At 38.0% G+C, this 13257-nt stretch overlaps 1 protein-coding gene across 3 annotated transcripts in view; it reads right to left on the reverse strand.

The window, feature by feature from the left end:
* Positions 1 to 13257, reverse strand: part of MIB1 (MIB E3 ubiquitin protein ligase 1) — a 95124-nt gene that overhangs the window by 72616 nt on the left and 9251 nt on the right. Inside the window, exons 1-3 of one of the 3 annotated variants that reach the window (XM_055559357.1) lie at positions 9736 to 9887; positions 3389 to 3560; positions 1448 to 1577 (exon numbers count right to left, since the gene is read on the reverse strand). In XM_055559357.1, the coding sequence (XP_055415332.1) occupies positions 1448 to 1577; positions 3389 to 3540 (282 nt within the window). In that variant the 5' untranslated portion in view covers positions 3541 to 3560; positions 9736 to 9887. Of the gene's footprint in view, positions 1 to 1447; positions 1578 to 3388; positions 3561 to 9651; positions 9888 to 13257 lie in introns of those variants that run through there. The other 2 variants (XM_055559358.1, XM_055559356.1) reach the window with 2 other exon arrangements.

Consider the following 13257-nt stretch of genomic DNA (forward strand, 5'->3'; position numbering starts at 1 on the left):
GAGTAGGAGCCTTGTCTTTTCTGTTAATTCCTACAACCTTCACGCCTGGAACAGAATCTTGCACCTAATTCAGTTCAGTTCAGTCGCTCAGTCGTGTACGACTCTTTGCGACCCCATGAACCGCAGCACACCAGGCCTCCCTGTCCGTCATCAATGCCCGGAGTTCACCCAAACTCATGTCCATCGAGTCGGTGATGCCATCCAGCCATCTCATCCTCTGTGGTCCCCTTCTCCTCCTGCCCCCAATCCCTCCCAGCATCAGAGTCTTTTCCAATGAGTCAACTCCTCTCATGAGGTGGCCAAAGTATTGGAGTTTCAGCTTTAGCATCAGTCCTTCCAGTGAACACCCAGGACTGATCTCTTTTAGAATGGACTGGTTGGATCTCCTTGCAGTCCTGCACCTATGTGGTCAGTAAATATTTACTAAAGTTTTTCTTAAAAAGCATTGCTTCCTAATAAAAATCAAAGTACTTAAAAGATAAAAGACTAAAATATTTATCTGACTTCCAAACGTTAAACATTAGACCTTATCATTTAAAAATGAAATCAATACAGCAATACTCTGAATTTGGAAAACATTTTATTTGACAAATGTTTAAAAATCTTAAATTCAAAAGAATTTATATAGCACCAAGTAGTACAAGAGGCCTTCAAGTCCCTAGGAAGAATTTCTCAGATGACACAGACTTTAAAGTCATCATTCCTTAATGCTAAGAACAATATTTTACAGAAGGTAACAGTGGAACAGGGACTGACGCTGAAGTCTCAAAGGGAAATGCTATTAATTTCAGTACACCAAGCAAAACACCCAGAACACACATTCAGGATTTGAAAACACATTCAGTACACCAAGCAAAACACCCAGAACATACGTTCAGGATTTGTTGACTGATCAACGACTGCATCATCAGCAAAAACAACACGAAATCCAAAATAAGCAAAACCAACAACCCACTTACCCTGATATCTCTGGTTATCCCACCCCATTAAAGAGACTACAAAATTCCCTTCAGAATAACTGCTGTAATTGACCCCCAGACCACTCTACCTATGATCTCTCAGAAACGCATCTGTGAGGGAATGGAACATAAAGCAAGTAAATGCACATGAAATGTTAATAACAAGAAAGCCAAGAGCATGAGATACTGCTTAAGGAGGACTGGCCCAAAAAGGATGTTCAGAAAGGCATTCTGGACAGCAAAACAGCAACGTGAAGCCTAAAGGTGGAAAAGAAAATTTTCTACCCACCAATCTTCTCACTGAACACCAACGTGTACAGCAGAGAGGGAACAATCGTTTTTCTTCCCAGGGGAAAAAAAATAAAAAGTTTAAGAAACTATTATTGGCCTTAAAGAAAATGGGCCACAAAATTCAATTACAGTAGTTTTAACATCTACTGAATATACAGTATTCGAGAATAACATGACGAATAAGAAACAACCTTTACCTTTCCCCTGCGTCCATTCCCTCCGTCCTGATCTTCCCACTGCCAGTCCACTCCTCGTACCACTCTGGCACCTGCAAAGATCCCTCGGGCCGTGATCTTCTTTGATTTTCTACGAGACTCTAACAGAACCCTAAAAGAAGATTATCTATTTTCAATTTTATATAAAAATAAAATTGGTAATGGGTGGCAATTTATTTTTTAAAATAACAACTATATAAAAGGTTATTTTGAAAATACAAAAGATTTTTCTTTGCTCTGGTTAACACCATAACAGCAAGTAACAGGAATACTTTCCACATTCCCTAAGGTATGCTGATGAAGACATTAGTAGTTGGAATAATAACAACAGTTTATATTCACTTAGCTTTTCCTATACATAAAAACAGAGATATAAACTCTGTTACCCACCTTAAGATAAAGGTACTGTTTATTACATTACTCATTTTACAAAAAGTCCCAAAGAGGTAAGCATCTATAAGTTGCCCAAGGTCACAAAAGTTAAAATGGAATGGAATCAACACATGAATCCAGTCTGACCACTGCAGGGTATCACTGCAACTCGTCACTACTTTAGAGACGGCATATACAAAACCCAACAACTGCCAGGCACGCACTGCAAACGAGGGCCTGAGAGAGACGGCACCACGGCAATGGCAAATGACGAATGGCACTCGACCTTGGGCAGAGGAAGACAATAAGGAGTGGTAGGGACTTTGGTGAGCGCCAGAAGACGCTTTGTCTAAAGGGGACAGATGCTCCTGGGCTTCAGCCAGCCGCTGCCAGGAACAAATGCAGGCCCTGCGGTGACAGCCTGGGCAGAGGGGGAGTTAGAATTCATAAATTGATCTTTCTGTGAAATCACCTTTCACAGAAATTCACCTTTCACAGGTTTTACAAGGTAAGTAATTGCTCAAAAATTGAGAGCAAGTCAAGCAAAATACATCTGTGGCCTGGATCTGATCTACACCAAACTGTCTCTAAAGCAGTGTACACCTACAAAAGACTACGGACCTTGAAAAAGATTATACATGCAGCTACCTAGACAAGCATGGTTCTCCAAAGCCTTCCACCCCTTATTTTCCTACAGCTTTCTCATTCCTAAAAAATCAAATAGAACTGGGATTTTTAAATTCTACTTTCATCTCACTATTCTATTCATTTTCAAAATGTCTTTACTACACTCCAACTTTAAAAACTGTAAGCAAGAGACAAAACTAAATAATTTGCAGAAAATGACTCAACAAATGGCAGGGCCAGGATTTGAACCAGGACAGTATGACATAAAAATCCATCTTTCTATTACTCCTGTTGCCGCCTCCCTTCACCGACTTGACTCGTTTTTCTGCATTAGTCACAGCTCCCTGAGAATAATACTCCATCAGCGAAAACTCTGCACCCACTCACACTCAACACTCCTCTCTTTGCTCCTAAGACACTTTTTATGTATCTCTATATACAGTCCAAAACATCACATGATAATCACTGCTGATCAAACAATGACAATCCCTTAACCTGTAAACTGCTTTAAGAATAACATGCCCTGTTTATCTTCAGATTTACCCAAGTACAGTCTTAAAGCTCTATAGTCTGAATAAATGTCTCTTGATTCCATAACTGTGCCCTAGTGTTCACAGGATAGAATGCATACGGAGAAAACCATCAGCCTTCCTTGGGCCACCCTTGCACATCCAAACACTGAGCAGGGCCACGTCTCTATACAAGAGAACAAACAGCCCCGATTATCCTGGAAAAATGCACCTAACTCCGCTGCACTAGTTCTCTTCTCGTCTGTGGTGGCCCTGGTCCCCATCTAGCCTGGTATCTGCTACTTCCTACTAAATCAGCTGTCAGAAGCTATTTCCTAATCCTATTTTTAAGGCTGAATGGTACAAAAAATGTAACAAAGAATCGCAATTGGAAAAGAAAAATTGATTCCCATACCGCTCACTCCCTGGTGTGGTAATTCTATAAAAGCGATGCCTTAAATGATGTTTATCTCCATGATAACAAACGGTGCACAAGTCGTAATTTGTACACTCCGCACACTTCCACCGAATGCCAATGATCGGCTGCTGGCGGCAGGTATCACACATGGTTCCATCATGCTTGATGCCTGTTAAAACAGAGATGCATGCTGACATTAATTTCAAGTACTGTTTATTTGAACAGTATTCCCTGAGGGAAAAAATAGGAACACAGCATTTTACAAAATAGCTCAGTAAAGCAAGAAACAATATTTCAAATGAACCATATAGTTTCAAGATAACAGCAAATATTCTAAAGAGTACAAATTACAAACTAAACCTTTTCTATTCCTTCTTTTTTCATTAGTAAGAACACTTCTCAGTAGCACTTTCCTTGCTCTCATCCAAACCTGAAACTTACGTTCAATCCAGAGAGAGAAGGAAAAATCCTTTATCATCAAGATGTTTCAGACTTCAAACACATTAAAAACTTTTTGAGTAACACAAACCTATTCTCCAGGTAAATAATTCCAAAGAAGAAGACAGTTTTATTCTCATAATACCAGAAACAGTCAATTAACTTAAGCTTTTATCCCTAGGTAATGACAACTTTTTGCTTCCCAGTTTAATGGGAAATAACATAGCTGAGTTTGTTGTTGTTGTTGTTGTTGTTTCCTTAAGGAAAAAGAAGTAATAAATGCTAGAAAAAGAAAACAAGCACTTGGTAAAACAACCTCCACCAAAAATACCCCGTACAAAGACACTGTATGGTAATAAGACGAGGGAATACTGCTCCTTTACTACTCTGTTACATTAAGATCACTTGTTCACGTAAATTAAAGCCAGGGGTTTTTAAACAATGTGTGGCCTGTGCATCAGTGTCACTACTTCATGACAGGCTGCATGGTCACGCCCGCTGCTGACACCTCCTACATCAAATTCTGGCTCTGTCAATAACAGCTTTCTCTGTGTCCACAGAAGTCATTTTAACTAAAATATTTACATGTAAAACTACAGTATTTATTTCAAAATACACAGTGGAGAAGGAGGGGAAGTACGGTGAGCTGAGATGAAACAAGACTGCTCATTTGAAGTTGGGTAACAGTTAACACGAGGGTTCATTATACTCTATGTTCTGTATAAATTTAGAAAAATTTCCAATAATTAAATTAAAAATGAGTCCTATTAGTTCTCAGAACCTCATTCCCTTTGGAGGAAGTGATATGATCTTTAAAGGAAAGGTATGTTCTAAGAATAAAATGAGAATGTGCAGAATATGCAAGAACTATAATACAAAAGTAGTACCGCTGTAACTAAACAAGAACTCATACACTTCTGCTACTTCCCGGAGAAGAGAAAAACCCTACTGAACTCATGTCTATATCCAAGTTTAAAATCTCTATAAGGATGGTAACCAGATTCTAAATTAAGTGCCTACACTGAGATGGTTAAGATGTAAAAGGGAGGGAGGGATGGGGTGGGGAGAAATGAACACTGGAAGGAATGAGCCCTCACTAGGGAACTGAACTAGCCATCACCACTCTGAACTCGGACTACCTAGTCTCTGAGAAATCAATTCCTGTTGTTTACAAACCCCCCAGTCTGTGGTAGATTGTTATGGCAGCCCAAGCAGACCAGGACAATATGGAAAGAGAGATTGTGAAGCTGAAGTGATATAACAGAGGCAAACATACTTAGAAAGGCATTTAGAGCAAAAAGGCAAATATAAGGAATTAGACTGCACTTAACCTTAATAGAGATATATTAAATGTACTAGTCAACAAATTCTAACTTAATGATCAAAGCTGTCATATATCCTTGGCAAATACATCAATACTTTATACAAAAATTAAAGAACAAATTTCTCAATTTCCCAGAGACTACATATGGAGAATAATCAATTAATTCATGTGTGGATGACCTTCATTTTAGCAAATTACCCACCCTCTCCATGCACTAATTACTATTTTATCTCTGGTTTTTCCCCAAAGCTCATAGCTTCCCTGAGCTGTACCTATCCCCTGGGTTCCTTTCATTGTGTTCACTCCACGATAGCAACAGAGGACACACCTGCCATTCGAGACAGGCCTACTCAAGGGTAGCTCATCCGGCCCTTCCCATTCTAGCCTACGGCTAATTAATTCTGACTGCCTCAATCATGGAAGTGATCATCTGCCACAGGCTCAAAGAAGATTAGACTCCAGCTTAACAGACTGTAAACTAAAATTAAAAACCAAATTTATGGCTGCACAACTCAGAGCTACCAGCATTCGCTGGTACTGCATGCTTTAGTGTTTTTAGAATATAAATCAGAAAGCCAAATGCAATTTGCATCTATTCTTCCTTTTGGGGTGTATAAATGTGTACAGAGAAAGGATTTGTTTGGTGTTTTTCAATCATATAAGGAGGGTTTTCTTTTGTTTTGTTTTTTTTTCCTAAGTAGCAAGGAATCCATAATCTGGCTAATCACAAGGGTTACTAAGAATCTGCTATATTTTTATTTAAACCAATATATAACCTTTCCTTAAACTGTTCGTTTTGAAAACATAATTTTGTAAATATTCTTGTAATTATTATCTCCCAACACAAATAGCAAAAGTCTACAGAGTTAAGAAAGAAATTATCCTGGCTCACATTAAGATTTTAAGGTAAATTTTAAAACCTATCAACAAAGACTTTGAACAACTGTCATATCTGATGCAAGGCTACTAAAGTGAATTTTAAATTTTCATAAAAATCGCACTTTTTAATAATGGCAAAAATCACTATATGAGCAGTTTTTTAATTCATCGATTTTAATACTGAAATACAGATATACACCTGATTTAAGATTTTACATCAGTTACATTCCTAGAAAACTGAGTGTATACTTAAGATGGAGGAAAGGTGTAACAGATTATTTTCTAAAGAAAATCTCACCGACTATATCCACCCCAAGTGCTCCTCTGACAACAGGACAATGAGTAACAAGTGACCATCAATAGGCAGGTCTGTTTTCTTCCCCCCTGAATCAGAGGGGACATTTGCCTTGGTTAGCAGAAGGTGGCGAAAGTGACACCGCATGATTTCTGTGCCATTTGTCTGACCATGTGTCTCTCTCTCCCCCTTTCAAGATTCATGGCGCCCACTACCCCTGCTGTGCCACGTCGTGGGCGCTCTCTCATTCTAAGTCTGGCTACCTGAAGCTGTCACAGAGAGGTGGAAAGACATGCCCAAGGAAGCCTGGCTGGGCCAGCCCCTCCACTGTTGACTCTTCTCACTGAAGCCCCAGACACTGGCGGAACAGAGGCAGGCCATTCCCCACTAAGCCTCGAGCACACAAATATTTTCCACAATACAAAGTTTTGGGGTATTTGTTATGCAACCATTGCAACTAAAACAAAGCAAGTTAAAAATAAGATACAATCTTTGTTATAGTTCTCTGGAGTACAGTGTAGCAAAAATAAGGATAATGAGCTAAATATGAAAAAAGGAAATCATAAAAGTGTTAAATAGTTGAACAGCATCTTTTATAATCTTGAGTAAAGTCTAAGCATGACACAAAATGTAGAAGTCACACACATAACCATGTAAGCACACCCATACAGAAAGTGTACAAATGGAGAAAACCAAGCCACTCCTCCCAACTGCACACAGTGGGTCGAGGCAGCACAGATGAGGAAGGGGAGGGCGCTTCCACATTTGTTTGCTGTTTGTATACTTTTGAATTAGTTTTTTGGTTTTTTAAATTGTTTATTTTAATTGGTAGATAATTACAATATTGTGGTGATTTTTGCCATACACCGATATGAATAAGCCACAGGTGTACATGTGTCCCCCATCCTGAACCCTCCTCCCACCTCCGTCCCCAACCCAATCCCTCTGGGTTGTCTCAGCACACCGGCTTTGAGTGCCCTGCTTCGAGTGCCCTGCTTTGAGCATCGAACTTGCACTGGTCATCTATTTTACATATGGTAAGATACACGTTTCAATGCTATTCTCTCAAATCATCCCACATATAATGATTGTGCCTTCTCCCCCATAGTCCAGAAGTCTGTTCTTTACATCGGGGTCTCTTTTGCTGCCTTGCATATAGGATCATCATTATAAATTTTTCATCTTTATAAATTCCATATATATGCATGAATATATTGTATTGGTGTTTCTCTGACTTACTTCACTCGGTATTAGAGGCTCGTTTCATCCACTCATTCAAACTGACTCGGCCCCATGCATTCCTTTTTATAGCTGAGTAACAGTCCATAGTGTGTATGTGCCACAACTTCCTTATCCATTCATCTGCCAACAGACATCTAGGCTGCTTCCATGTCCTAGCTACTGTAAACAGTGCAGCAATGTACACTGGGGTACATGTGTCTCTTTCAATTCTAGTTTCCTCGGTGTCTATGCCCAGCAGTGGGATTGCTGGATCATAAGGCAGTTCTATTTCCAGTTTTTTAAGCAATCTCCACACTGTTCTCCATAGTGGCTAAACCAGTTTGCATTCCCACCAACAGTGTAAAAGGGTTCCTTTTCTCCACACCCTCTCCAGCATTTACAGTTTGTAGACTTCTTGATGGTAGCCATTCTGACCAGCGTAAGATGATACCTCATTGTGGTTTCAATTTGCATTTCTCTAATAATGAGCAATGTTGAGCATCTTTTCATGTGTTTATTAGCCATCTGTAAGTCTTTTTTGGAGAAGTGTCTGTTTATTATAATTTCATAACTTTAAAAAGGAAGTACAAGAGATACCAACTTTATCTTCCTGAATCAGCACACATTACAAATAACACATCCCTGTATGTGAAGATGGTGTCAAGAAAGCCAGTCAGATGGATATTGTTGCAAGGCAAACAGAAATTGATACAGTATCTACAGAGAGGGTACCGGCAAAATGTTTTAAATGCTTTTTAAAGATTTTGACCCCGCCTTCAAAATTTTAAAAAGGTACACCCAGTGATACCAAATTTTTTGTAGTAAATAAAAATTTAACATAACTGATGTTGAAAATATGAGACAATTTATGTATAAACTAAGGTAATCCATAAAGAAAAATTCTCTGTGGTTATTAAACTACATTGCAGAAGAAACATTACTGAGATGGTAAACAATATTATTATTTTATAAAGTAGTTTGCTAAGAATTACAATACAGCACTTTGGTAAATAAATTACATTATATGTATAACACATATGCACAGAAAAATTAGAAAGGTAACCCCCAAAATGTGCTTAATGGGATTCATTCCCCTTTGTGGTTTTTCAAGTTTTCTACACTCAGTGTATATTAATTGTAGGAAGCAGCTGGGTAAGAAGGGGCATTTAATATGCAGTATAAGCATCAGAAATGCTGGTATATGTCCCTTACAATTAAAATAAAAGCTGAAAATAAAAATACGAGGAACTCCAATGATTTATAGAAACCAACTTTCAAATTGTTACGTTAGCAATGTGGTACGTAACTACAACTCAAAAGTTTTTTTCTTTTAACCCATAGCCTAACCTAGTTATTCCATGCTTATGAAAATAAAATGCATACCTAACATGTACACTCCTTAATCTGTCTTAACTCAGGAAAACACCAGGACCCAAAACTGCATAATATCAAAAGAGCAGTAACAGTAAATGTCCACACAACAGTTACATTTCTGAACAAGGTCTAAGATAGGTCTCCTTGCCATCACAAAAAGCCAAGCATACTAAACAAACTGGCCCAACACACACTGAGAGGCACACCCTAAACTACTGGTCCAGCTCCTCGAAGGAGTGTGGACTGATGAGAGCCAAAGGGAAAATGTATCCCCACCTGACCAAAAAAAGACAAGTCCAGGTTTCAGCTAGTCCCCTATTTACATATTTTTCATCTCTAAGTGCATTTTCCACATGTACAAGGATAACATTCATCAGCTCATAATCTGAGTACACACTTTCTTTAAATGGAACCATTTAAACACACAATGATAACTGGTTAAAAACAAAACACCCTCCTACAATTCATGGTTTCAAGAATACTTCAAGAAAACCATTAATGCACACAAAAGCATATCCAAATCCTTTTTTGGTTCCCACAGTTCAAATGCCAACAAAGCTACCGAACAGCTGTGAAACCGACCAATGCTGAGAACTGGAGAAAGTCAACAACGCAGCTGCTCCAATACCAAAATGAGCAGGAGAGAATTTTTAATGACAATGCAATGAATTGACTTTAAAACAAAAGTTGATATTTAAAGAAAACATTAAAAAGGAGAAAGAGTCTTACATGAACAAGGCCAACATTTTAGTAACCTCTGACTGTGGTAGCTTTTTTGTTTGCCCTTACTTCATCCACCCAATTCATTCTCACCTAAAACTGTTCTCTTCCATTCAAAATCTCCTCAGCCCTAGCAAGAGTTATTCCTTAAAATTTCCCTTTCTTGAAATTTAATTCCTTAACTAAACCCATTAGTGCTTTTTCTCCTTATAGAATACCATATCACCCTAGAGAGTAACGCTCTTTCCCTTTGCTAAGCTTTATGAAGACATCTGCCACTGTTAAATGAACCACCTGATGATAGCTTTTGACTCATTCTAATATTTAAATGACCATCTGCTCTACATTTAATGACATCTCGCCTAAATTCAGTAACTTAGAGAATTTACATAGCTTAAGTCTTTTTGTTGGCTAATTTTATGAAAACGGTAAAACATGCTAATTGAAATCAATAACCACAAGTTCTTAAAAGAGGCAAGGAAAACAGTTTAAATCCACAAAGCATTGATTTAAGTAAACTGCTAAATTTCTAGAGAGAAAAGATGATCGAAATAGAGAAGTTGCTCACTATAAGCAGTTCATTATGTGAAGCAAGAGTAAATAATGTAAATGTTCATTAACAAGAGAGTGCAGACATATATTAGGTATATAATGGAGTATCTAAAATGAATCTTTAAGAGCCATACAATTCAACATGGATGAACTCTTCAACCATAATGCTCCATTTTAAAATTATACAAGAATACAAAAATGTTGATTGTTTACAGATATATACAACATAGCATAAATGTAAAGAAATCCATAAGAACTACTAATTTCTACACAGTGGTAGCAGAATTTCTACATAGTGGTTACTTTAGCAGAGGAAGGGGATGAAATTGGGAAGAAGTACACAGTGTTTCAAACATCAGAAATGCTTTATTTGTAGATAGGTGCACAGGTATTTATTAATCACTCCTGTACCAGGATATCTTAAATACTGTGTAATAAACTTTTAAAATAAAAGATAAGCATTCCTAGACTAGTACAGTGCCTAGTTAACCCTCTACCTTTTCGCCCTAATTAAAAGATTTCACCTAACAGTAAAAAGTAATATACAAGTCATCAACCAGTGTTTAAACGCAATTACTTATTGTGGCATAACTATTTGCTGATGTCATTCAACTAACCAGGAATTCCTATTTCTGATTTATGGATTCACTCAATTTTAAGCCCAAATCAGTGTAACAAAAAGTTTACAGAGATTAAAGAGGGTTAACCAACTAGAATATGCATCTTATCCTCCCTGAACCATCACAGTACTTATTGTTTAGAAACTGACTGAAGTGTAATTAAAATTCCTAATGAGGGCGAGGCCTTTGTGACCTGCCAGCTGCTTGGTATACTCCACATTCCTTACTCTTGAGAAACAGTAAATTAGTGAAAATAAGATTATTATTAATACTAACTACTACTTAAATCAGTACACCAAGCTAGGTGCTTCACATATATCACATAACCTTCCCAACAATATTAAAAGGTAGGCATTATTATTCTCATTTATAGATGAAGAAATCGAGGATATGTGGGCTCAAATTCAAACCACGTGAGTCTGATTACAAAGCTTGGCCTCTTATGCTCTTGACTCCACCTGGGTTTTTTCTTTACTTAGCTCTGATTTTGTTTGAAGAATAATTACATATCTAGGGCATCATGTTTCTCATTTAACATACTACACTCAAAATAAAAGCTATTGAATCCCATTCTAATAACCAAATAAATCTCAGAGAGATACATTTTAAAAACTGAAAAGATCGTCTGCGTGCCTGACTCTGCAACCCCATGGACTCCTCCCACCAGGCTCCTCTGTCCAAGGGATTTTCCAGACAAGAACACTGGAGTGGGTTGCCAAGCCCTTCTCCAGGGGATCTTCCCCATCCAGGAACTGAACTCTTGTCACTGAGGTCTCCTGCATTGGCAGGCAGGTTCTTTACCACTAGTGCCCCATGGGAAAATGAAAAAATTATCTATTTCTTAGTTAATTTCAATAGTGTAGTAGAGTGAAACACCATTGACTTCCAACCAACTCTTATTTTGAGTTAAGGATATGTCTTTGAAGTGTCTCACTCAAAATCTACGATTCTCTCATCTTTTCTGTTGGACAAGTTATTCTCTCATCTATTTTTTCTACTCTACTTTATTAAAAGCTTGCATAACAATCATGCCTCACACAATTCAAACAAAAGAAACAAGGTATCAAACCAGGCACACAACTAGCAATTTCAGTAATATATTTGCTATCTATTTTAGCACTTGTTACACAAGAGTAGAAAATGAAATGAAACAAAAATGAGAACTATCCATTTTTTTCCCTCCTAACAGATAAAACTTCATTATTTCATTTTAGAAGCAAAACATCTATGTACCTTTACCTACTCCAACTACAAAAACAGGTACAAAAAAAGGTACAAAACATCTATGTACCTTTACCTACTCATTTGACAGATGAAGAATTAAAGTTTAAAGAGATTAATGTTATAAAGTATGGGGAGTGGGGGAGAACTGACAAGCCTGGATGTCAACCTCAACCATCAACCAATTACTTATGAAATCTTGGGCAAACCTGTTCATTTCCCATAGCCTGTTTTCTCATTGGTAAAATGAAGGCTATCAAACAACACTTTTATGAGGACTAAATGAGATAAAGTATGTAAAAAGCTTGGCATAGTTTCTGACACATGATGCAAGTCCGGTAAATGTCTGTTCCTCTAGTTAACACGTCCACATGAGGAAACAGAGAATGAACAAACACCTTAACTCCCCTACTAACCCGGTGCATTTTCCACTGCTCCACGAAGAGAGGCTGGGAAAGGGAGGTAAGCAAGGTACCATAATGTAAAACATCACAATCCCAAGCTTTCACGATTTATTATTACTACTAGCCCTACAAAACCCACTCCAGTGTTCTTGCCTGGAGAATCCCAGGGACGGGGGAGCCTGGTGGGCTGCCGTCTATGGGGTCGCAGAGTCAGACACGACTGAAGCGACTTAGCAGTAGCAGCAGCAGCCCTACAAAACTCCCAAAGTCCAAATAATGATTTTTTTAATATCAGAAGTTTCCACCCCATTTCTTGCTTTTTTAGGAACAAAATTATCATCAAGACAATAAACCCACCCCTGGGAGAAAGCCATATACTCTTATCATGAGTATGCATAGAGAATATAAACTAATCCTAACCACAGCAAGCATCTACTAAAGTAAATATGCTCCCAAAGTCACTCCAAGCCAGAAGTGAGTGTCTGGACTACCTGCTACGTTCCATTATCTCCTCCATTAGTTTAAACCCCACCTTATCTTAGTTGTGTCCTACAAGTTCATTTAAAAGCCGGTTGTTTAGAATTCAGGATCATTTTCCCTCAGAAATGAACTTGTAAAGATAACATAGATACCAGACTATTTCATAAGAACCTATTTACACACAGCTAATCTATGGGAAAAAGATCAAATTGTTTCTGTGTTCCTAGTACGGTCTGAGGAGGTGGTTTATTGTAATGCAAACATCCCAGTTTAAAAGGGGGTGGGGGGCAAGCTAAACTGTCCATGGGGACATCTGAAAGTATATGAGCAAAGAAATG

This window comes from Bubalus kerabau, chromosome 21, assembly GCF_029407905.1.
Source record: "Bubalus kerabau isolate K-KA32 ecotype Philippines breed swamp buffalo chromosome 21, PCC_UOA_SB_1v2, whole genome shotgun sequence".
Taxonomy (NCBI): domain Eukaryota; kingdom Metazoa; phylum Chordata; class Mammalia; order Artiodactyla; family Bovidae; genus Bubalus; species Bubalus kerabau.